A 24,846-nucleotide genomic window follows, 5' to 3' on the forward strand; every position below is an offset into this window, starting at 1 on the left:
TGAATATGATTCAGACTGTCATTACACAGAGCCCTGACCATTACACAACTAGCTGAGAATGAAAACACCAAACCCATACATACATTTAACAGGATATATTTTTAAATCATTTCTTCATTAAGGTTTTCGATGCATGTGTACATGAAAATTTATATTAAAAAATTAAAAAGGAAAATCTTGTTTGTTTAGAATAACTCTGAAGTGCACAAATATTGACAAAAGCTAACAGAAAAAAAAAAATACAGCTCTGCTTTTTTATTAAGTAGTGTTGCAATTACTTAGAGCTGGCAAATAAACGCAATCCTCTGAGTTTTAGAGATTCTCACAAAAAGGACAACATTTTATTATATACATAGTTCTGATGTGCAAGTATGCAATCAATATGTACACTTACATTCCTAACTGTTTACATCATTCTAGAGTATTCACAGTAGAATCAAGCTTAAGGTTAGAAATGTGAAAAGGCCATAACAGTGAAAGAAAAAAAATAAAAACCAAGATATGCCTTGGGGACTTTAAGACATTTTAAACTACTTGTTAATAGATTTCAGATGACTAAGCTAGAATTTAATTTTGGAGCAGACTAAAAATATAGTTGCTTTTTAAATAAATGGTAATGCAAGTATACTTTTTAAATGGTTTCACAGATGGCAGTATTACCACAAGCATTATTAATCAGTCTTTTGATTTTTAAGCACTAGTACTGACCAGAAAGAGCCTGCTTGCAGAAAAGCTGCTGTAACCATCCCCATATGTGAGACTATGGTTGTCATCATTTTGCATATTTATATGCATTCCCATACCTACACTTTGCTCTTATAAAAAGAAAACCAGTTTTCTTAACCCTCACTACTTTATGTGGCCATATCCACTGCTCGCTGTTCATAGGAAGTGTAAAAGAGAATATATGCAGCTGAGGATTTCACAGACGATGCCGAGATCTCAGACACTTCATGGTCATCAAACTTAAACCAGCGTTGTTTTGAAGCATTTTTGCAATAGGCTGTATAGTGCCCACCATCCAACCCGCCGTAATGATTCTGTAAACACAATAAGAAAAAAGCAATCATGGCCTTGAAAGCTGCCATTTTTCCCCTGGTTAGGGAAATAAGCTAGAATGGGAGACTTTTTACTAAATACCAATCATTCTTTTTAGAATACAACTTAATCTGCAACCAGGCAGGCAGCCTGGAAACCCAGATGAATCGCACAGGCTAACCCGAGCCTTGGCATAAAGAGCAGCTGAAAAGGGACACTGTTACTTACTGATACTGAAAATAGATTGTATCTCTTCAAGTTATTCTTTGGACCAATAACATACTGTGAGAGGTCGAGGGTTTCCAATGGGAAATCTACAGAGGTTTGAAGCTTTTGCTTCCATCTTCCATCATAGGAAAATCTAGAGAGTTGAAAAGCATCATTAAGTTACAGGTTGCTCAGAAGCTATTTAAGAATATCAGGCAATATTCTTAACTCCAATACTAAGACTATTTGTTTTCCCTGTTTTTAGCCAGGACATGATCTCAATTTGGCCCCCGTTTTGTTAATGTTTGCACATGTATTTCTTAGCACAAATGAAAAGAGATTACTTGTCGAAGTGCTTTATGAACTACAGCCTAATAAAAGAGGCATCAGATGAAAATAAAATTCTTGCAACATTGGAACTGGAAATACACCCAGAACTTTCTCTAATTAAAAAAATGGTTAGCTATTGCACTGGAACAATCAAGCTCCATGAAAGCCTGGTCACTTCATACCCATTTTCACTAATCACCATTTCTCTTACCTTTTCAAGTGCACAAGAAGAACAGGTGGTAATTTCCAAATTTCTATTTTTTTCAAAGAATCTCTTCGAGTTTTGCAATGGCTACAGTAAAACCTATTGTTATCAGTGAGCTTTTCCTCTTTGGAGAACAATCTAAGGCATTCCTAAAACAAAATACAAACACAGATTGGGAAGAGGTGTTTACCAAAGCACAGCAAAAATATTCCCCATTTTCTTTTTAACCCACACCAATTATCTGCATGCTATGTTTCACAAAAATGAGGACAAGTGAGTTAAATCCATGTGTGGAAGTACATTTTACTGCATATATTAATTAGTTGCAAGTCCTTCAAAATACATCTACAGTATTTTGTTTAAAACCACGAAGTATATATACTATGACCAACAAAAGCAAATACTATGCATGTCTTCTCTGCTACTGCAGCTTCATTACTTCCATCCTGCTTGTATTTTAAAAACCTTTAAGGAACTACTTATATTCTTTCAAACTTCAAAAAAGAATTTCAGAAAAAATAATGAATACTCAGATCTGTTCACGTTTCAGGTTAGTGTAAATTAAGCTGGAATATTGCTCAACCCCTTCAACGAGAGGCTGAGCAGAACCAACAGCATAATGAAGTCATGGAGAAACGTTTTTATTGCAAGAACTGTTTCTCTCTAGTTCCACCATACCTGCAGCGTACATTTACTAGTGGATGCAAGTGGTAACGACAAATACATGAAAGCCTCAAAGGTTCGGGACTTCTTGTGACATGTAAGACACTGCACTGTAGATTTGAACTGGCCTTGAAAGAGTGCCACAATAATGGATTCATTCAGCTGTTTGTGTTTGTGCCAGGCTAGTTCTGCTGCTTTGAAGTCATCCAGATGATCATTGTTTTCTTCCTTGTATCTTTTCCTGTTGTCAGCCTGGGTAACAGAAATTTAAATATCATAGGCATATATTAACAGATATAAAAACAGGAAGTCTCATCTATAGGCAAGCATACTATTGAGTTTCTGCAAAAATACTTAAATGCATCACTGTAGCCATCCATTTCTTACCTAGTTAGGCTTCTTCCATTACTCCTTTCAGTACCTTATACTGTCTGCAACTAAATTCCTACTTTAATTCTGAGTATTTGTATTTCCTTCTATACAAGGTTCCAGTAACAATCTTCTGATGAAATAAGAGGGTCTTTTAAAAACCTACTTCTCTTTATCATCTGACAGATGTATCATTTGTTACAAATGTGTATTGCTTACTTTATTTAGGTCTTCATGCAAGCCATCCATTAGAAAGAGAAGTAATTCTTGGGAGTCCTGTTGGCTATATCCTGCAAATTGGTCATTAATCTTCCCAATTGTAATTTTAAAGTCTTTTGGACTGATATATTTATACTGTCCTGTCCATAAAGCTTTCATTATTACACCAAACTCTTCAGCCACTTCACCTTTATGCCCCAGGAAATTTGACCTATACAATTAAACAGACAAAAAAAAAAAAAAAAAAAAAAAAAAAGAGTAGTGAGCCTTTCAAATAACTTTAAAAAAAAAAAATATTATTGTTATTAATTCAAGACATTATCCCAATTTCAAAGTAATTTCTTTAGACCAAGAAAAAAGTTTTGTCTACTCTGGCACTGTAATTTGGTTCCCTATTCAAGACTGGGCTGATAGAAGGTACAGCCCTTCCCAGCTTTTTTGTAAACTGCTATTTAAATACTCTGGTTTGCTTTTAGGAGACATATTGATGAATGTGGGAAGCACAATTTCATTAACACTGTCCAGTAAAACCTATTTTGTCACATATTAATTTTGAAAACGTCAAGACACTTACAAGTTAGCATTTGTCCCCTACTTAACCACCACCCCCTTAACCCCGCTAAGTGATAATTTTTTTTATTTAACAATTGTAAAGGCAGGGGGGTTTCCCCTTCAATTACAAATTGAAGGATGAGAATAAGAGATTGTTACCTGTTAATATCATCTTGATACAAGTTTCTGTTGAAATAATCCGCCAGGTGAGGTGCATTGCACAGACACTGTAATATGGAATTCATATAGCAAGTGTTCCCTAGATTACGAAGTCCTGTAAGAGCTGGTCCCGATCCCCCAAACACAGGATTAAGATTCCGAATTTGTGATGCAGAGAGTCTTGAAATTTCTGCTTTAGTGTAACAGATTGGCCTGTAAGCAAGAAATTATTTATTAGGAGTCTCACACCTGACAAGGCCGTGCACATAAGCCAACAGAACCACCCTCCTTCACAGGGATTGAAATATCCCCACACAAGATGTCACAAAAATGCCATCATTTAAGGTATTCAAAACTAATAATGCAATAGCGAGAAATCCATATACGCTGGCCTATAATGAGGCTGTTAATAGGCTCCATCAGTTGTTTTTGTTAGCTTTTTTTTTTGGCAGGAGGTGGGTGGGTAGGGTATTTTTTTTTAATTCACAGGTAAAGAATTAGCTGTTGATTTAACCCAGTTTAAAAACTGAAAACTCTGCCTTTCACAAGCTGCCAGAAGACTGGCATTTAATATGTGAACACAAATACCACAACTTAAAAAGCAACTATTGTCCAATTACACCATGACTTCAGAAATTCATGTTAGTACATAACAATTACATGAATTCTCAAAAGATAATTGCCCTATACATTGAACTTTTAGCAAAGAAATTTAAGTCTATCACCCTTGCATCTTTTCAAACCTACTTAGAAAGCATTAATGAATTCTAGTTGGTTAAACACAAGGAAAGTTCTATACGCTATCATATTGCATGAGTTGCGGTATAACCTATTGGACGTACTTATTGTCACGATTGATTGTAGGAGTTACAGAAATTCTTTTCTTCTCTTCCTCCTGAATGGCTTGGGTTATATCTGGGGAAGAGTAGGAGCGCTTCAGTTTGGAGTGCTCTCTTTCTCGTTCAACAGTCACCTGTGGCTTGGGTTTATGGGTTGGAGGGGTTGATGGAGGAGTGGATGAAGGAGCCATTTCTGGTGGATACATATGAACAGTATTTGTTGGCGAGTGATAGTAACGAAAGGTTCCAGTGATTGGATCCAGAAACTTGGGGAAAAGAAACAAATTGTTTCAAAAGACAAGTAAAAATCCATCATTAACTTAACTATTTTTAAACTACTGTAAGAACAATGCATGAATTTCTCAAACATTAAGATGTTGTGACTGGCCTCAGTACTCAATGGATTAAATTTACTGGAAGACACCACTTTACCAAAATGAGTATTAAACAGCAACTGCTTAGAGTACTGTAAACAGCAGATGAGCTCTCCCAGTTAATTAAAAATAACATTAAAATTCAGGAAACAGCCATGTGGAATTTGAAGGGGAAAAACTAATAATTAGAAAAGATATTTAGGGGAAAAAAAAAAAAAATATCAAACAAGGTCTAACTTAGAAATAAACCACAACTGAAATGTGTTATGGAACTGCACAAGGCAACTTGACTGAAACATCAGAACAGAAATTTACCTTTGCCCAACCTGCAGGCAGTCCTGGTATTATCCTTCCCATTTCTTCACTTCGTGCTCTTATTAACGGCTCCCGCTAAGAGTAATAAACAAACAGAAACGTAAGGTATGTACAATTGGGCAGAGCAGCAAGCTGCCTGTCACTTCCCTATATAGTTACATGATTCAATGCAGAACAGTTCAATAAGAACTCATCGATTACTGCTGGAAATACAATTTATTGTAATGGTAATACAGTACTACTGTTGTCTATCGCACAATCTTAACAAAACCCGTTTGTTGACATGCTCCAGATAAAAAGGACAATTAAATCTCACAGAAGTCTGAATACTCATTTTCTTCCCTAAAGAAGCTACTTTATTAGGAATACAGCCTTCTGTCAAACACATAAGGGTGATCCTTTCTCCCTTTCAAAGCAGTACATGGAGGAGTACGCATGAGATGATGAACAAGTGTGGAATGCTTGTTAATGCCATCAGAAACATATGAGGACTTCTAATGAAAGCTTCAAATACTTTTTTCAGATGAATACGACAAATGAAAAAAAGCAAACAAACAGCTGTAAACATGGCATAGTCTTTTCTTAAGATCATGCCTTCAAAAATTGAAATGAGATGGAATTTAGCATAATATAATAATCATATAGCATCTGCACTTGATTGGTTTTCGCTACATACAACACATTGTATTTACTTTAAGTCTTTCAGTATCCTGTTCAGAATCCTCTCTAAGGGGTCCTGGCTTTTGAGCTCCACTGTCTGGTTGTCCTTTAACCCCAGTTTGCTGTAAAAGATTTTGAGAGAAGGCTTTCAATTTTCACCTGGAATGTTAGTAAAGAATGCTGATAAAGCAAAATAGGGAAAAAGCAGTTATATTTTCTTTTTTAGTTGTTAAATGCACGTGCCACAGAAGTGGTTACAATCATTTTTATTCTTCCTAGGCTATTTACTGGAATAGCCTTTGTAGCTGAATGTTTTGTTATGTAAGACAGTCTGTTATGTAGTTTCAAGAGCTAAGAAATAAAGTGCAGAAGTTCCACCTACACTACTTTCCCCCGCTAAAAGCTGTGGGCCTCACAATTTGTTTTTAAATGAAAGACTTGTTCCCCTTTTATTCTTCACTGTGACAAAGCCTCTCCACAAAAAAGGCAAACTGCGAAGCCAATATTATGAATTTATTTTATCATAGGCAGTAATTTTAGGATTATGTGAAGCTGCTCTGTCAGTCAAAAGCTCACAAATGACTGTGCTAAGGTTGCCCAGGAAGATTTGTTTTGGCTTCCTAGTGCATTTGCATTACACAACTATCAAAGTCTGGTCAAACAACAACTGCAATTGCAAAGGAAAAGAAAAATATCATAATGCAACTTTTTGAGAAATGGTTTTAAAGCCATCTGTTCCATTATTAACTCAGCTTCACAAATGGCTCCTGTTTCATGATCAGATTATTTTCACACTCTCAGAAACTTTGGAATTTTTTTCGGGAACCTGATGACAGAAGGAACTGTGACCTCAAAAAAAAGTTAGGACTGGACTGTTCTCAGAAAAATACTAGATTAGGGTACTGCTTTGCTTCCTAAGCCAGTCAACAAAATCCTGTTACATCAACATTTATGCAGCTGGGGGCACTAACAACTTCATTACAATAATACAATTCTGTCCCTGGCATGTGTTACAACAGTATAATATACAGTACTGGGTTGGTACACTGGGCTGGTACGAGAGATTAAATGCTGCCATGCTTCTGGTTTTGAAACAGGATTGCAGCCTATGAACCATCTCTGCTAGCTCCATGTCAGTGGCAAGTTTTATTATCCTGTGGGGATTCCATGCTGCCCACCTACAAGCAAGAACTGAGGTTGTCTTAGAAAATAAAACCCTAAAAACAATAAACCAAACCACAAAACTGTTTGTGTCCTGGTTTAAACTTTCCCCTTGTATTTATGTGAAAATGGCCTAAATAAAAATCCAACGATGCATTTTAAATTTCTAGATTGATACTAGAGTACACACTCACGAATCATCCTTAGTAATTTTAGCAATGATTTTCTCATTTTCACTAACCTTGCCTGAAACAGTCACAAAGGGCTGAGATGTATCACCCAGTACCCGTCTCTGCATTTCTGGCGTTCGAGTTCCCTTTTCTCTTTCTTCAAGAGATATTTTGTCAATCTCAATCCTTTTTGCACCCACATTTTCTAGTTCATTTTTATTTTGCTTTTTTGTTTCTATTGCTTCTTTGCGTGCTCTTTCTTGTTCCTTTTCCTCCTGTTCTCTTTTTATTTGTTCATCCCTCTCCTCCTGTTCTCTGTCCTCTTTGGATTGCTGTAGCTTTTCTTTGCGTTCTTTTTCTTTCTGTTCTTCTTTTGCTTTTTGTTCTTGTTCTTCTTTATCTCGCTTGAGTTTCTCTCTCTGTTCTTCCTGTTGCTTATCGCGAAGTTGTTTTTCCCGTCTGTTTTTCTCTAACAGAGCAGCAGTTTCTGCATGTACACGACTTTTTTCTTCTTCTGTCAGAATGCTTTTTGCATCACGTAATGGCTTTGTGGATCGGTCTGGAACTATTTGTCCATTTTCAAAAGGCTGGCTGTCACTGACTGTACCTTGAGATTTTGGTCTGTTGTCATCAGGGATTTTTAGTGAAGGCTTTTTAGTACGATCAACCTGTAACACAAAGTGTAGAACAACAATTCACTACAGCTATTACTGCTCTGTTAGCTACACTTTTTTCAAGTGATATTTATAAGATAACTGATATAAAGTTGACATCTGCCAGAGACAGTTAATCTTCAGTTTCATTACATCTAGTAATTCAAATTGCCTGTTAGTAAAATTAAGTCTTCACTTAACTTCAAGATGTGAGATAAGAATCAACAAGCCCTACAAACCATAAAGACAGCATTAAGCACTGATTACTACAACTATTTTATCTTCCAAGTTTTCAAAGGTGAACATTTTGGGGCAATCAGGCAGCCTAATTTGGGTTTGGCTCTCTCAGTCATGTGACAGAGCATGTGATAAAGGCAGATGTGCTTGATGCGAAGAGGTATTTAAGAATGGCTTATGCTCAGACCTAGGAGAGCAAGCTGGTTTTGATACTGAAGTGGAAGTTCTGAAGAAATAAAAGCTTGTCTGGTTCAGGGAAGAAGAGAAGTAAGGCCTTTAGGTTTTGGGGTCCCTTGGCTGAAATCCGGATTAAAGGCAGTATCTAGAAAGGTGAGAGCCAAGAGCTGGACTTTAGCTTTGTCTCCTAAGAAAAATGTTATTTTAGTGCAAGGGCTTTACAAGTGTCTTATGTAGACATAAACTTTAAATGGCACAAGTTTTATCCCCATGAAAAGAAGAAACAGATCCCTATACCTTCACTACTGGGCCAAGAGTGACAAGCCACCTACATGTGGTTATTTAAAGAAGATACAGTCACTGGAAAGCAGACCTTTGGAAAAGCCAAGGTAAGCCATGGCCTAACTGCCTTCCCTGTATTTCAACACATAAGTTTTGAGTAGAAAAGTTTGCTTATAGACTTTCTGAATTAATTTCTGAATTGCCGATCTTCAGTTTCTCAGGTGGTCATATCAAAACATTCATTAAAAGCTCTGCAATTATGCAGAGTATATTCAGTTTCATAAAGTTCTGTAGATTAGTTACTACGGCTTCACAAACCACCAATAGTCTCTGCGTCAATCTACTTGTGTACAAGGCTTAAACAAATATTGAGCATGTTTCCTTATGGCTGCTGCATGTGGTGGGTCTCTAATAGATTAACCATATACTAACTCTGAAAAAAATACAGCTTACCTCAGGGATACTTCTTGTAACTGATACTGGATTAACTACAGGTGAACTGTCAGATTTTGCAACAGCAGCATCCTGTGCGTTCAGTCTGCTAAGTGATTTTAGTCTCTCTTCCAAATTATCTCCCATTCCTTCATTTTCAGTTACTTCTGTTGGAGGTGACTTTATAGCAACAACAGGTGGAACAGGAGCTGGCTCCTCCAGTGATGGATACGTAAAATCCACTTTAGGAGCAGGGAAAGGAGGGAAGCATGAGAGAGCTCTTAAAGACACAAAAGTAAAATAACCCACATTCCACCCCAAAATTTAGATTTAGCTAGGCTATCACAAACATATTTGAATGAATTAAAGATACATCCAGTAATTATAAACGGTTGTGGGGAGGGTATGTGTGTCATTCTTTATACTTACAAGAAACAGTCACTGCTTCACGCCTGCTATGCTGGGGTGGAGTTACTTTAGCATTTGTTGTGTATTGGGGAAAACAAAGGAGCCAGTTTTCATAACCTCCTTCTAGAATTAAAGGTTCATTCTGCAATATAGTTTTGCTTTCCCACTATAAAAAAAAAAAGTTTGAAATTAAGTAATTTAAAAATAGAAAAGAAACTTTTACATCTTAAGTGTTGTTGAAATTTCTTTGTCTAGTCATTACAATGAGACAGGTTATTTTTGAAATTTTTAAGTAAGAATTAAACAGGCTGCAAAACCCCTTTGGGGAACAGGGATCCTCTTTGTATTTAGAATGCCCAACACAGGTTCCTGGCTCTACCTACAACAGGGTCTGAATTATTTCCAGTACAGAAAGAACCACGTTCTACTACTTCCAAGTAACAATCCTCCATGCGGAAAAATATTTTTATTACAATACTTGCTTCAGTTTCTTATCTGATAAATTTGCTCAGTGATTATGGGCATTTGCTTTAGAATGCACAATGTTAACTTTCTGAAAAACCCATGAGTTTTCAGGCTCCAGACTGCACTCCTCCTGAGGTCCTCACTATTTGATTATGAACAAGGCACAGAGGCTCAGAGAATATTCTGTAAAGCAATAAACGGGGAGATCTGCCTGAATTATCTCTGAACCTCAGTCTTGAATGTTTAGGTAACAGAAAGATGTGTAGTCTTTCACAAGAGCCACTTACATAAAAAGCAGGGACAACACGAGCAGGGATAGCACGAGTTCTGACTTGAAAATGTTGAGTATCTGCTTAACACTGAGTCTACAAGCTCCCTGCACTGATGAAGCTCAAATTTAAATCTACGTTTCTCTAAAAGTTACATTCAATAATGCAGAAAAGTTAACCGCACTCAAAATACTTCTGCCATCTCCTTCGCTGAAATGCCTCCATTCTGGGAAGTGCTTGACTGACAGGACTGCAAAGAAGTTGGTTCCCTTCGGCCTGTACATGGCAAGTGGCCAGCCAGTTCCCTTGAATAAGGAATTACAGTTGCTAATACAGGAAAGAGGGTGACAATGTTTCTGGCAAACAGTACTAAGTACGTTCCCCAATAACTCTGTCAGCCAAGAACTCTTAAGTTTATGAGCTAGCTGTTGAGGAGGGGAGTCATTCTGCTGTTCACCTATTTTATAAATTATACTGTTCTCTAGTACAGCACAAGCGTGGGAACGTGAATGCTATCAAGATAATCAGTCTCTGAAAACTGAACCAAGCTGTTTGCCTGAAGTGTTATTAGGCCTTCCACATACTTTGTAGTTACAGGTTAAGACAAAATATGAAACTTGCCAACCTTAAAAAGCGCATCTTTCAGGCTCTGAAGAGTTGTTCCTAGCTTTAAGTCTTCAGCAGAACTAAACCAGTCTAGCAGTATAACATAATCAAAGTGTCCTCTCCTCTTCCATGGATCTCTAGAATCTTCTGGGAGTCTAGCTTCAATCCAATTAGCAGTAACTCTGAAACGTATTAACATGCATTTAAAGACAAATGTACAAGTCACGCTTTGTCCAACAGTACATAATCCATATATTTATGTGTTTGGATAAAATAAATGTGCTCTGGCTTGAGGTCAGTACCTGCAAGAACAGAGCTCTCCAGATACATCTCACCTACTGGTACATATCGAGGACTCCAAAACGATGTGTACAAGCTTTAAAAGCGTGTACATTTTTCCAGTCACTTTTCAAAATTATAAAATATTTCACTATTATTTAATATATTTAGTATTTATATTTAGTATTTCATACCCAGGACTGATAGCTTCCTCTGGGACACTGATAGATCTTGGAATACAGGATTCCTGGTAATCCTTCAATCTTCGAGCATCCATTATAATCAATTCAATATTTTTGTCCGACATCATTGCAAACAGTTTCTCAGCTGTGACTGCTCCTTGAAATAGAGAAGCTATTAGATGTAAAAAACTACATTATGAATGCAGATGTAACTATGATCACATCTGACTGGTGCAATAAGGACTGCAAACAGATGAAACAGAACAGAAAAGTCCCACAAAATCTGTAGAGGTGAGACACTACAAAATAAATATACTGGACTTTTGCTCCCACTACTGTAGTGATTAGCACCTGATCTGCTGAATTATAAACAATATTGAATTTATCACTTCAGTGATAGACTAGTTTGACTTTCTGTGGTCTCATATAAATCAAGCTATATAGGCAAACATTTGTAAACTACACTCTGCAGATGTTCTTCAGTTAAGAACTCTAGAGAACATTTTCACATATTTATTACAGGAACAAAAACCAGAAGGTTGGGAGGGGGAAAATTTCTAACTTAACTGAGAAAGCCAACACATTTCAGCCTTGCCTAGATTTTTTCTTATCAGCTGAGGAGACCTTTTTCTTTCCAATTTGATCACTTTAGAGCTAGTTCAGCTTTAGTTGTTAAACTGCTGAAAACAGTTTTCTAAGTTCAAGAGAAGTGATGAAGGCTGCAATGCACAGCTTAACTACTAAGCTGCTGTTACTGAAATGCAGGATACTAGAATTTCATCAAAATACTCTGATGGTGAAATAACTCCTTAAAAGAATTGCAGTTGCTTAGGTGATAGGTACATAGTCATAAAGACCTTCTTCACATCTGTGTGAACGTTTCATCTCTTACCACTAAGACTGTTGGACCGATCCTTTCTTTCCAGTGAATGCTTCCTCTCACCATTAATCTGTGTTGTAAGGAGGAAAAAAATTAAGTTTAATATCTAATACTCAGAACCAAGGTGGCCTACAGACATTGACTCTCACAGAGCTCGAAGGAAACTGGTCAAGCTGTAAGCCACAGGAAGAAATCTAGAAAAAGGAAGCTTCTTCTAAAGATGTGCTGACAAAAGGTACTAAAAAGAGATACCAAGGTTGATGTCCTACCTAGACAAAAAACAGTTAAAAAGGCAATATAACCCTGGGCAGCACCATCTGCTAGATGAAATTCATAAAAGTATTTGCAGAGAAATGAGTTTGTTTCTACACTATTGCTGTAAAGTCAGCTCTCTCCTAAAGAGGAGACATGTTATCCATAACATCAGTTTGTTAGCGTTACCTCGGGTTTCTTAAACTAGCAGTTCTATCATAAAATAGAATTTGACTTTACAAAAAACCCTAGCCTATGTTATGCAAGACTTGGAGGTTGGCAGGACTCAACAAATGTCAAAAAAGGCTTATGGGAGCTAGTTTAAAAAAATCTCCATGATTCTGAACTGGAAATAACTACCAGCAGAGATTGAATGCTAGATTAAAACTATAAATTTAGACTGAATGAGAGAGTTCGTAAACATCTTCAGTTACCCTTTGGCTTTTTCCTTTGGAATCCACAGCACTTTCTGAGTTTTTAGCTGAACTCCTTCCATCATCTTTTGGTTCTTGCTTCTTCTGCAGCTCTTGTCTGTCCCTCTCTTCAAGTTTTTTCCGAACTTCAGCTTCCTCATATCTATTGTGGAGGGGAAAAAAAGAAGGCACGCTTTTTTTCCCCCCAATACTGCGTTATTAGCTAGCCTTGGATAATTAACATCAGAATCATCAAGTCTTCAGGAGGGGGAAAAAAAAAAGTATTTAAAGTTAAAAAAAAAAAAATTAAAGTACTGTCTATTTCTGTATTTCCAAACAACCCCATTTTCCTCCCTGACAGCATGATATTATTTCTCCCACTCTTGGCTTGGTCTTCTCATTCTTAAATCCTGTTTTGGGTCCTATTTCATAGCTCGTAAGGTTATGCTTAAGCCACTCTAAGCCACTGCTCTTAAGGCTAACTAATATATTTTGTTTTCCTCTAAATGTGGGGTCACTAAATGTAATAGGTTTTTCACTTCATAAAGCGTAAGTATTAGTGACTGACAGGTAAACTTCAATATATTATAACAATCATCTCAGGTATTTTATTTGGGTTTGCAACAGAGCTAACAATAAATTTGGAGTAAGTTGGCCCCATTATCTAAACTTCCTTTTTCTGAGAAGTTGGATCAGAACTACTTACATGGTAGCAATCACCTTCAGAATGTAAGTTGACTTTATAATGCTGCTACCTCACCTGTGTCTCTGCTGTTTGTTTCAAACACTGGGGCTACAGTGAAGACAATGCAAGAACCACGTATACTCTATTGGTGGACCTAGGTCTTACATACAGTTGTCCTTTTCATAAAGCCTTAAGACTTTAACCTCCCAGCCTTTTGCCATTGTAAGGACAATCATTATATTGTAAACCAGTGACCTCTAAAGTACAGCTTTTAGATCACCAACTGCAGGTTTGTACTGTCACATCACTGTTAAACAGCATTCGCTTATATTTAATTTAACTGAGAAGCTTAAGGGTTACTAGTGATCCATAAAACAAAAAAGAGTAATATTTTGAACTAACAATTCTGATGACTGAACGACACAGTGAAACATGAACTGAACACGAAACACTGAACTGTATTAGTAATTGCTCATTTTAATCAGATGTTGCCTAATCAGGATTAAAATTACAATGACAATACAGCTGTATTTCGTATCACAAGTACTGTGTTAATAAATGAGATCATTAAATCAAATTATGCTTCCATATCTACTCCACTAATTGGCCACTAATAGGAAGGAAACAGTCTTCTGGATTTGGCAAAGGCATCGTAAGTTAGAACAGAGCATTTTTTTCTTATTTGGAATTAATGGTACTAAAGCATATTTCCGATTTTAGTTTCATTCAATCAGTATGGAATATTTACCCATCAATTTCCCATTTATGCCTTTGAAGCACAGAGTAGGTCATTGATGTAGGTATTCCTGCTCCTAACGAAATGATGTTTCAGCTCCACTTCTAGTTAACAATTAACATTCAAACTATTTGCCGGCCTACTGCCTGGAGAAGAAATTGTGCAAATAATTTCCCTGAAACCACTTCTGTAGTTACACAGGAGTCATATTTCATTTGTATTCCCATTAAATATATATACATTTGCCCAGAGTAGTTGAAAGTTACTAATTGTGTCAACTTTCAAAACACTATTCCTTTCATAAAACCCCACAAGTTACTAAACAGTAAGTCTCTAAATAAATTTGGTTTTCTGTAATTCTATCAGTGTTTACTCCTACAGTGAATTCGTAGCTCTGTTGAATTTTCGGACTCCTAAAGACTGTTTCCTGCACAGTATCATGAGACCTCTTTGGAAAGGCTCTTTTCATATACATGTAACTACACTCTTACTTCCATGTTCACCTAAACTGACTTTATGGATTAAGCACTTCCAAGGGTATAGAATATACTTTCACAACAATTGGGGATGGGTGGGAAGGGAAACGTCCCTAGCTGAAGGGAAAGAGTTGCAAGGCTGAGAAAGGAGTGAGACAGTTGCTAAAAATGGGAAATAGATAGGGCTGGACAGAAGACATACTGCACTAAGTATCACCTAAAGATAGAGTCTACCTTACAACTTCTTAACGACACAATTTTGTGGGTTATGGCACAAAGACACATAACTTGACAGTTGTAAATGAGCTACCTAAAAGCCTGTGAGCATCAGCTCAGTTACATGCTGGCAAAACTGTACATTTCTAGATATGTATCTGCAAACGGCAGAGGTAGTTAAAAGGTGTAGCAGCTAGACAAAGAATCAAAAAATGTGTTTTGTTAGTGTAAACTAAACCCACACTAGGACTTCTTAACATACGTAAATATTAGGGATGTTCATTAGTATATTTGGTTTCAGATGATCTTATGATGAAAAGGGCAAGGAGGAAACGTCTCTTGATCATCTCTAGCATATATATAGTTTATATCTTGTGGTTTCTTTTTATTAGTCATAAAACAAAAATAGGCCACAACATCAACAAATCACAGTTACCAAGAATTAGGAGACAATGTACACAGTGGGGCAAGTTATTGGCATATGTGATGATGAAAATTATCTCTAATAATAGACTTTTGTGGATAAACAATTTAAACTGTCAAGAGTTTCAGGTATCTATGGTCTACTCAAGTGTTATCCCTTACTACTAACTAGCACAAAAACCTGCAATTGCACATGTACAGGCTTCAGGTATAGCAAACAATATCTATTAACTGTAACCACATACCTGAGTTTAAGGCTGTCTGACAGTCTTTCAGCTTCTTCAATAGCTTTCTTTAGATTTGTAGGTCCAAGAATTGAATGAAAATAATCCTAAAATTACAAGCATCACCCCACATATTAATAGTACAGCTTCATAATGCCTACTTTTGTGCAGATCAAGAGCTGCTAACTTAGAAAGAATTGGTATTATAACGATATTAATGCCAACAAAAGGAACTGTTTTGAATCAAATATTTTCCTCTCAAACATGAGTTTGTAAGTAAAATTGTTCTATAGCACTAGTAAATTAAGGCTAGGCAAGGTACAAAAAGTCTGAATGGGAAAGATGGCAGGAATACTTTTCCATGAAAAGACATTCACAGATCTGACAATGTATATACCTTATGTGTATTAAAAATAAACTGTAAAAGCAATTAACAATAGAATTATCAAAAACAGGAAGGAAAAAATATCACCACAAGTGAGACAGTTTAGTTAACACCAGTGTAATCCTTTCCATGTGCATTAGTGTAATTCTCTGTACTTCTAATACTTCTAACAACACAGAAAAGGTCAGTCAGAAAGCTTTTATACCTGTTGCTGCTTAAAATCAGGTCTCTTTTTAATAAAGTTATAAACAGTCACATATTTCATATATAGGATGTAAGCTTTTTCTTCATCTCGGTCCAATCTGCTTTCCTCTGCTGCCTTGAAAATCTTAAGGGCACTCTGCACATAACTGAAATCAAAGAAGAGGAGTAAAGCACACGATTGTTGACTTGTCCCCAAACACCTTTTCACTACACGATGCCTTTTTACGTGTTCACAGCCTCTGCTCCCATAAATTAAGCATTGGATTTTACCATCTTGATGTAAGGCTTCCATTAAATATGAATTACAATCATGCTCCTCCAAATAAAGTTTATCTCTGTTAGTTTGTTTACTAGCCTTATTTAAAGTCTTCCGTAATTAAATAGCATAGTAAGATACGGAAAAAAGTGCTTTTCCCTTCTTAAAATAACTTTTTGTTTTTGAGGAAAAACTAATTCATAGAGAGACAAAATGAAATCATTGATTGTCTTAAAAATTATAGAGGCAAAATATGTTCTATTCACACATTTGCTAAACTTCTTTAACAATTAGCATTTATGTAGCCTTTTCTTAAAGTATGCAAATTTTCACGGGCATCATGCTCTGTCCGTCATGTTTTGGCAGTATATCTGGCTACCTTCTGTAGGCAGTGAGCACATTCCATGTGACAGCTGAGAGACAAGACTACCAAAGATTTTAAATTTAACAGAAATAATTAAGGAAATTTAGATCCACAACACAGTTGTTCTGGAACCTGCTCAGGAGAGTAGCACTAATGCTTCTAAAATTAATCCAAAAATCAATTAAAATATATACCTCTTTGTACTTGTCTTTTCAGGTTTTATTTCTGTCTTCTTGTTGAGATCTTTCAATGAAGTACAGAGATATAGCTCCTTAGGTACAGATGCCACAGCAGGCATGTTAATGTTGTTACTTATGTCCCTTCTAGGATGGTCCAGCTTCTTTGAGGTCTCTATCAACACTTTTCTGGGGGAGGAGGGGAAAAAATAAATTGGGAGAGCCCGATTAGATTCCAATGACTTTTAGTACAGTTACCTGTATGGGGTTATTGCCTAATCTATCTCACCTTTTGTGAGCTAGCACTAGGTGCAAACAGAGTGGCTGAAGAGTTAAATTAATCCTCCCAAAGTGACAGAATTATTTGAAACCATTCTAGGTAATTTATCGAGAATGTTGGCAATATGTTGCTAACAGAAGAAAATTATAAGAAAAGAAATGCTGACTTAAGAATGTTCAAAATCATCATATCCAGCAAATTTATTAAACTGTATTAAACCAGTAAGCATGTTTTAAAAAATTAGCTGACTTCTGTGTACTCTAAAATTATGGATGTATAATTATTTTATCACTAGCTTAGCACAAACCTCTGCAAATACATACTACACCCTTGGAAAGATGACTTCTAATGTCTTGGTAAGAGAGAAGCTGCGAAAAGGAAAGTTGCTACTGTTAAAGTTGACTTGAAACTTCTTGGACATGCTGTAAGGTCTTAAAACTCCTAGGTACCATTGTCTTTCTGCTTTCCTTCAGAAGTGCTCTCCAGGTAGCCATGAAATAGTTAAGCAGAGCTGGGCCAGAGGGGACTATTACATCATCTCATCTGACATTCTGCATAGAGCAGTCCATTAAGTCTCATAGAGATAGGCTAATTGGAAATCTTTGAATTTAATACACAGTAAGCTATTTTAGCCCTTGGAGGTGGCAGGGGAGGAACTAAGCTCCCTCTGAAGGAGTGAGACATTAAGGTGCTAGCAATACTGAAGAAATGAAGGGTAACTAATTAAAAGACAGACACTCAAACCATCCAAACAAATTATATTCTAGTAGTGAAAATACACGTGGCCTTTGCAAGATGAAGGCAGGGCACTTTCCACCCTTAAGATGATGATCGGCATGACAAGTGTGACCAAGAAACCATCAGCCAGTGACCTCAGAGTGCAGTTTCAGCAAACTGAATTGATCTGTAGCTGACTGCCACCAAATGAGGTGGTCCTGATTTCCCTCCCTCTTTCTCATGCTGGTCTAGTACTTCTCCAACCTCTTACTGAGCCAATTCAGCTTGCTGAAGAGGCAGAGAGGCTATGCAGCTTGTGCAAGGAGAGCAGTCTGCGTGTGCAGCCAAGATGGGAACGTGATCCCTTCCCATGACACGTAGCTGTTGTATTCTTTGAAGTATCACTGCATATACTATTGCCAGGTTGACTCTTCTCGGTCTAGGAACTGGTTATCAAATAAAGATACAAAGTTAACCCAAACCTATGATAAGTCCATGTTGGCAATAAACGCAAAAATAAGATGACATATGTCTAATGATGATTCTTTGGTTTAAGGTCTGGCATGCCAAGGTCAGACAAAGCAGTATCTAGCTAGGTAACTTACTGCTTGAATGCAGATGTTGTACTTGCCAGTCTCCAATTACATAGCAACTATTCAAAGTTGATAAACTTGGAAAAATCCTTCCTTAGGAGGCCAATTTCCAGATAATTCTACAAAGTAAATAATATTAAGTCCTCAAATACTGATTTTAATACATAACATTAAAAATCTATCCCATGCCCCACTCCACTTTGTCTTCCCTATATAAAGTGCCTTGTGTTCTACTTCAATTTTCAGGGAGATATTAAAGTGCTGAAAACAGGGCAGAAAATTCAACAGAAGAACTGCATTCAGTAGACACAAAACACAAATACACACTTTGCCCCAAAGTAGAGGGCCTTTCAAATCTAAAAGCCTTTTTGCCTAAAACAAAGACATACTTTTTACAAGCTCAGAGAATTACAAATAAAGACTTCACTTATTAAGGTTTTAGTGTTACTTGTCTAATCCTATCTTCACAGCATGTCTTTACCTGGCTCCCCCTCCCCCCACCCCAGCCCCTGGTGCTGTAAATAGACTTTTTCTTTGAAGCTTTAAGTCCTTTCCAAATATATCTTCAATGTTTGCTCTGTTATGTAACCACTATTTTCTTAATCTTAAGTGGCAGCATTTGGTTGTGTTCTGACAGAATATTTTAACTAAATATATAGTCCAAAAAAGATATAACGTTACTGTGTCTCTATGTGCATGAAGAAAACCCACAAGATTATGTGACAGATGACCCAGTTAATGGAAAGCAAAAGGTGCTAGTAAATTCTGAAGTGCTGCTGACACACCTTGATAGGGGCAGCTCTTCTGAAACCTCATCTACGCAAATGTAGAATTAGTGGATAAATGCCAAATCTCAGTTTTGGCTCAGACTAAAAATTGGCTTTCCATGTTTTCCTGCTATAGTTGCTAAGTTATAACTGCAGGTCTTTAAATTGCCAGGTAACTTCAACATTGAACTTACTTTTATTTCCTGATCTGAAAAAATATCTGTACCTTTTTTCAAAACATGAGAGCTATTTACCACAATATCTGATAAATGAGCTATTGCTCTTTAACCTCCCACGGCACCATAATTCATACAATATGCTGCAGTAAAATGAGTAAGAATGGATTAGGAATAACATTTTCTAAATTTTTTTAAAATCCAATTCTCAACAGCCTACTTAATGTCATAAGTTGATAGGAGATTTCAGATGCCGTTTCTAATTCATTCCTTTATACAGAATCTTAACTATGGAACTATAACTAGCATTTTCAGTTTTATGTATCAAAAATCCCCTAATTAGATTTTAGTCAGTAGCAGCGTACAGACTGGCCACTGGTTGCCAGCTGACTGCTCAGTCTTAGCTCATAAGGACCCTTAACATTCCTTAAGTCTCTACTAAATTTAAGATGTGCTTGTACTTTGATTTTCCCTTATACTTGAATGAACGAGTTGGGTTTTTTCCCTCTTTGAGCAGGCTTTGGGAAGACTATGATTTCAGAATCCAAATCAGCCACTTCATACATAAATACAACCAGCTGACTTTGAACACAAGTTTTTGTAGATAGCCGATTCCTAACTGGCCTGGCCTCAACAAAGGTATCTAGCAAAATAAGTTGCACAAATAAAGCCATTCAGGCATGGAAACAGATCAGCTGCTGCAAGTTCTGTACAAGGTCTATATTTCTTTCCACTAGAGGAACTGCAATGAACTGTACTTTTTTATCAGAATCACGTCCATTTTATCAGGATGAATTCTTGCTGCTCCAGGCTGTATTGACTAGATTACGCTCACTTTTGCCAAGCATTCCATTTCCCTCCATGCTTACAATCACCGTATCAATACAGTGGCAACACCGAGGCACCTATGAACCCTTCCAATTACATATGTGGACCTTTCACACATCTCTAAGGAAGAGGTATCTTCTTTCCCAGCAAGAAAACGAGAACTGGATCATAAAACCATGAATACAAGGAACTGGAGAAGCCACAATAGCCAACTCTGCTATCAGTCAACCCTGTGAGGAAGGGGAAACAACCTATTTCAATTTTGTCAACATTTTCTCAAAAATTAAGATCAAACTCAAAACTGTGGATCTTTTCTTCCCCCAACTGAAATATTATCTCAGGCTCCTTTTCCATACTTAAGAATGCTGAAAACGAGGCCAATATCCCAAAAATATAAAGGAAGTCATGCTTAGATGTTTATAGGTATTTAAAATACATAGAATGGATAGTTTTACACTGACAGGGAAACACACCTGTTGGTAACAGGTTCTTCAACATCTAATTACTGTGCCTCTTTTACTACGGATATGAGTAAGCTGTAAGTGGTATGACCATAGCAAGAACACCACACAGAAGCAGTTATATTGCAAGCAGCACACAGTCTGAAATAAATTGACATGCTAAATACTGTGCATCACCGATTCAGATACGTAATAAAGCATTGTTCACCCATTTTTGTCTCTAAAACTTCAGCAAATGAGGAACATGCTCTCTCACGAGCATTAAGTTCCTCAGTTCTCTTGGAATTAAGTTTTACTGTCTGTACTCTGTACCCAAGAGTTGGTTTTGTTAGGATTATCAGTATTAATCTAGAGATACAGTATTTCAATATGATTGAACTATACAGCCTATTTGTCTCTGTGAGCCCTGTAGTTTTCTTTCAGGCTCTGGTACTGCAAACACTACAGGCCTTGGTCCTGTAACTTAACGTGCACAGGCTGATTGTAACCATTGGGGCTTCTTTTAGCACGGCCATCAAGCTCACAGAGTACCAAACTTTCATCATTTTGCTGGGTACCACCGGTCATCACGGCAGTAACACATTGTGGGGCTGTGTCTGGCCATGTACCACGCTGGAACTACCTGCACCACCTTTGCACTGTGCGAGAATCCTTTCTGACAGTCGTTTTTCCAACAGCTTAACTGATACTGATGGGGAGCGAAGGCACTACCAAAGTCAAGCGGCTTAAAAAAAATAAAAGTTGGATTTTAGGCAGGAAGTTTGGAAGTTGTTCGATCTATGTAAGAATACACATAGCTTCGCTTCTTACGTAGATAAACGAGAACCTGCAAAGTGTATACAAACGGCGTAGGTGGCAAGAAGCCGGGGAGGTGACCGAGTCCGAGAACTCCTCCAAGTTTACACCCGGGAGGCTGACAGCCCTGCGGCGCCCGGGTGCGGGCCCGGGACCCCGCCGCCCCGCGGGAGGCCCCATGACACCGCAGCGGGCCGCCCCGCCCGCCCGGGCCGGAGGGGTGCGCTCTGCCAGGGGCCGCTCCGCGCCGCCTGCCCCGGCCGCCGCCGGGCTCCGCGGCGCCTTCCCCCGACCCCGCTCCCGCCTCGCCCCGGCCGGGCTGCGGCTGGGGGGCACTGCGGGCTGCCCAAGGTCACACCGCCGGCACCGGGCCGGAGGGTACCGGCTCCCGGCCGGGCCTGGCCCGATTGTCCCCCGCGTAGCACGGCCCAGCCCCCCCCGCCCTCCGCAGCCGCCTGAGGGCCGCCTGAGGGCCGCCTTCCCCCCCCCCCTCCCCCCGCCCCAGCGCGCACGGCGGGGCCGGGCCGGGGCTCCCCTCCAAGGGCGCCCGCCCCCTCCCGCCGCGGCCGGAGGAGGGCGTGAGGCGAGCCCGCCCGCCTGCAGGCCTCGCTCCCCCGGCGCCGCCTGCGGGCAGCAGGCGGGCCCGGCCCCTACTCACCGCCGCGGGGACTCGCTGCCCTCAGCCCGCCGGCCCGGGGCAGGCCCATGTCCGACTGCGGCTGCCGAGGAGACGCTACGCGGCGGCCATGGCTGCTGAGGCGGAACTCGGCGGCGTTCCTCCCTCCCTCCCGGGCCTCCGCTCCCCTCAGGGGCGGGGACTCTCGGCGGCCCTATCGGGGCCGCGGGGCCGGGCTCGGGCGGTGGGGGGACGCGGCGGGAGCCTGGCGTCCAGCCGCTGGGCTGCGGGGCGCGCCTGGGCCGGGCGGGGGTCCGGTCCCCCGCGGTACCGCCTCGGAGCCAGGGCTGAGAACGGAGAGGCAGCCCGGCTCCGATCAACGGCACCGCGCGGGCTGCTCGGGCCAGGCCCTGGGGAGCGCTCACGGGGAGCGCGGGGCCACCCTGCGCCCGGGAGCTCCGCAGGCCGCGCCCGCCGAGCGCCGCCCGCCCCTGGGGCTGGCACGCCGCCTGCCCGGGCGCCTCGCTGCGGTGCCGGGCACTTCGTTAGGAGGCCGGGCCGGCAGCAGCGGGCTTTCCGGTATGTCACGCTCGGGCCATCCAGCATTTGTATGCGGGGTTAAACTGGCCCTTCTGCCCTCCTTAGCCCCTTGTCCCTAAGGGGGAGACACCTCCCCCTTAAGACAGTATCCTTGTTGGGTTTGTTTTCCTAGAGAAAGCTGCATTGACTGTGGGGACATTGGAAGTTCAGATCTCGTTTTTTGTTGATGGCTGTGTTTGCTGTGCAGCCTGTGGTGTTACTATAAGCATCACACCTCAGGGATGACAGGTACATGCTGACGTGCTGGTATAACGCTGGGATTTAAAACACTGGGAGAAGGGAGGGGGAAAGTGGTCTGAGCCTGTTTCCAGCCAGTCAGTGAGGTAGGTCATGCCATCGAGATCTCACACAAATGGAAAGATGCTCTGGCCTGCCACAGTCCCAGTGTGTCCCCTAACTGTGCCAAGGTGGGGGATTCGATTATACTTCAACCTACTGCTCCATTTTGCTAATGGAAACGGCTCGTGAACTGGAGCAGTTTCCCTCAGCCACTTTGGGAAGCAGGGAGGTCGTGAAGCCAAAATGAGACAGACATCTGTCTTCATGTAGCCTTCCAAAACGGGACTGTTTCATTGCCCAGAAGGCTTAGTTGTATCACCATGCTTAGTGGTACAGTAACATTGGTTGGTACTGGGTATTTGAAAGGCTCAACAGTACCTTCCATCTCTAATTTGCAGTGCATATAAGTCATCAGACATGTAAAAGGTTCCAGGAGAAATGAGTACAGCTCTATGCCTCCTCTATTGCACGATCGGGTAAGTTAATACCAAAGTCAATACACTGCAACAACATTCAAACCGAACTGAGTAATATCAGTAATGCAATGCTCTTGTGCCTTTTCCAGAACTACACCATTTGTTTTAGCCAACATAGGTCATGCTAGAAAGTTACAGGATGAAAGGAGTAAGTCCACTGATGTCAAAGCCTGGGATCCAAGTGTGCAAACTAATGTTGAGCATCATACTTGCTGCTCTCCAAACTGGATTTGGAGTGTCCCTTTTATTGTTTCTCATATATGAAGAAATTGTGTTTCAAAATATTTTGGTCTTAGTTGTATGGGCAAACCTCAACCATATATAGAAAAGTGTTGGGGAGGACCTGCCCATATAGTTAGCTTTAGCATATTCAAGAACTTGTTAAAACATGCCAATATGTTGATTGCATTATAGGTGGTGTTGCCTTAGGTTAAAATACATTTTCCTATCAGCACGTAAGTTACTGTGTAGCAGTATTGAATAAATAGTTTTAAACAGTAGAAGTCAGTGTGCTTTTTAATAGAATGTATTAATTATTCGGTTAAGAAAAACTATAAATTACTATCATAAAGCAGGGTAAAATAAAGAGAAAGAGACTAGGTACTTTACAGAGATGAAATGTGTTTAGACTTGCCTACATCAGACATCAAATGCCTCTCTTTTAAATGTACTTTTGGTGAATGTGTCAAACCCTCCCAGCATTAGACATGATTATTTTAAAGATGGAAGTCATGATCATAATAATGAAAACTCATATACAGTGCTAATGGACTAAATGCTGACTGCATTCTTCACCTCTGTAAAAGATTTTCAGTAGTGCAGAACGTTTTGGTTTTCCATAGAGCTGTGGCTAACGCCATGAGGCATTCCTGCCTGTTGGTGCATACCTGCCAGGACATTGTAACGTTTTCTGTATCCCCTGCTACCGGGTAAATGAAAACCCTTAATATGGCAAGCTGAATGCTTGTTGAGAAACGCAGACAGTTACCAAAAACTGAAAAGGGACGTGATGAAGGCTGGATTTGAGGTTTCTATACTCTGGTGACAAGCGACAACCCCGCGAGGGGGCGTCTGCACTTGCTCTCTAGTGCCGCCTTCTGGCTGATCACTCCTAGAAATACCACTGAGTCAGCCAGGTGGCAACATGGAAAGAATTATCTGGCTTTCCAAAAAGCGTATGTAGAATTCCTCCCTAAAGCCTGACTCAGACCAAAAATACTGCAGGAACTGGAGAGAGCGCTGTCGGCCAGGGCGGTGTCAGCCCTGCCATCAGGCTCAGCCGAGGGCAGTTCTGCCGCTGCGTGTGGGAAGTGCGGT

General features: G+C 39.6%; 1 protein-coding gene across 5 annotated transcripts; it reads right to left on the minus strand.

Annotated features, from left to right (window-relative positions):
• Positions 1-80: 80 nt before the first annotated feature.
• Positions 81-22,369, minus strand: USP8 (ubiquitin specific peptidase 8). 5 transcript variants are annotated; one of them, XM_056347871.1, is made up of 21 exons: positions 22,217-22,362; positions 19,553-19,617; positions 16,960-17,130; positions 16,147-16,291; positions 15,578-15,663; positions 12,818-12,959; positions 12,144-12,201; positions 11,264-11,423; positions 10,810-10,972; positions 9,472-9,616; positions 9,064-9,284; positions 7,333-7,929; positions 5,963-6,052; positions 5,271-5,345; positions 4,585-4,847; positions 3,743-3,955; positions 3,032-3,242; positions 2,459-2,695; positions 1,787-1,929; positions 1,267-1,399; positions 81-1,040 (listed from the first exon to the last, which is right to left on the minus strand). In XM_056347871.1, exons 3-21 carry the CDS (start codon positions 17,061-17,063, stop codon positions 855-857), a joined length of 3,372 nt encoding a protein of 1,123 aa, XP_056203846.1. In that variant the 5' UTR covers positions 17,064-17,130; positions 19,553-19,617; positions 22,217-22,362; the 3' UTR covers positions 81-854. The 5 variants fall into 5 exon arrangements, with proteins under 5 accessions (XP_056203846.1, XP_056203849.1, XP_056203848.1 ...); XM_056347874.1 differs by lacking the exon at positions 19,553-19,617 and having other exon boundaries at positions 11,264-11,405; positions 22,217-22,369; XM_056347873.1 differs by lacking the exon at positions 19,553-19,617 and having other exon boundaries at positions 11,264-11,408; positions 22,217-22,369.
• Between the last annotated feature and the right edge of the window lie 2,477 nt (positions 22,370-24,846).

The sequence above is a fragment of the Falco biarmicus genome, chromosome 7, assembly GCF_023638135.1.
Source record: "Falco biarmicus isolate bFalBia1 chromosome 7, bFalBia1.pri, whole genome shotgun sequence".
NCBI lineage: Eukaryota > Metazoa > Chordata > Aves > Falconiformes > Falconidae > Falco > Falco biarmicus.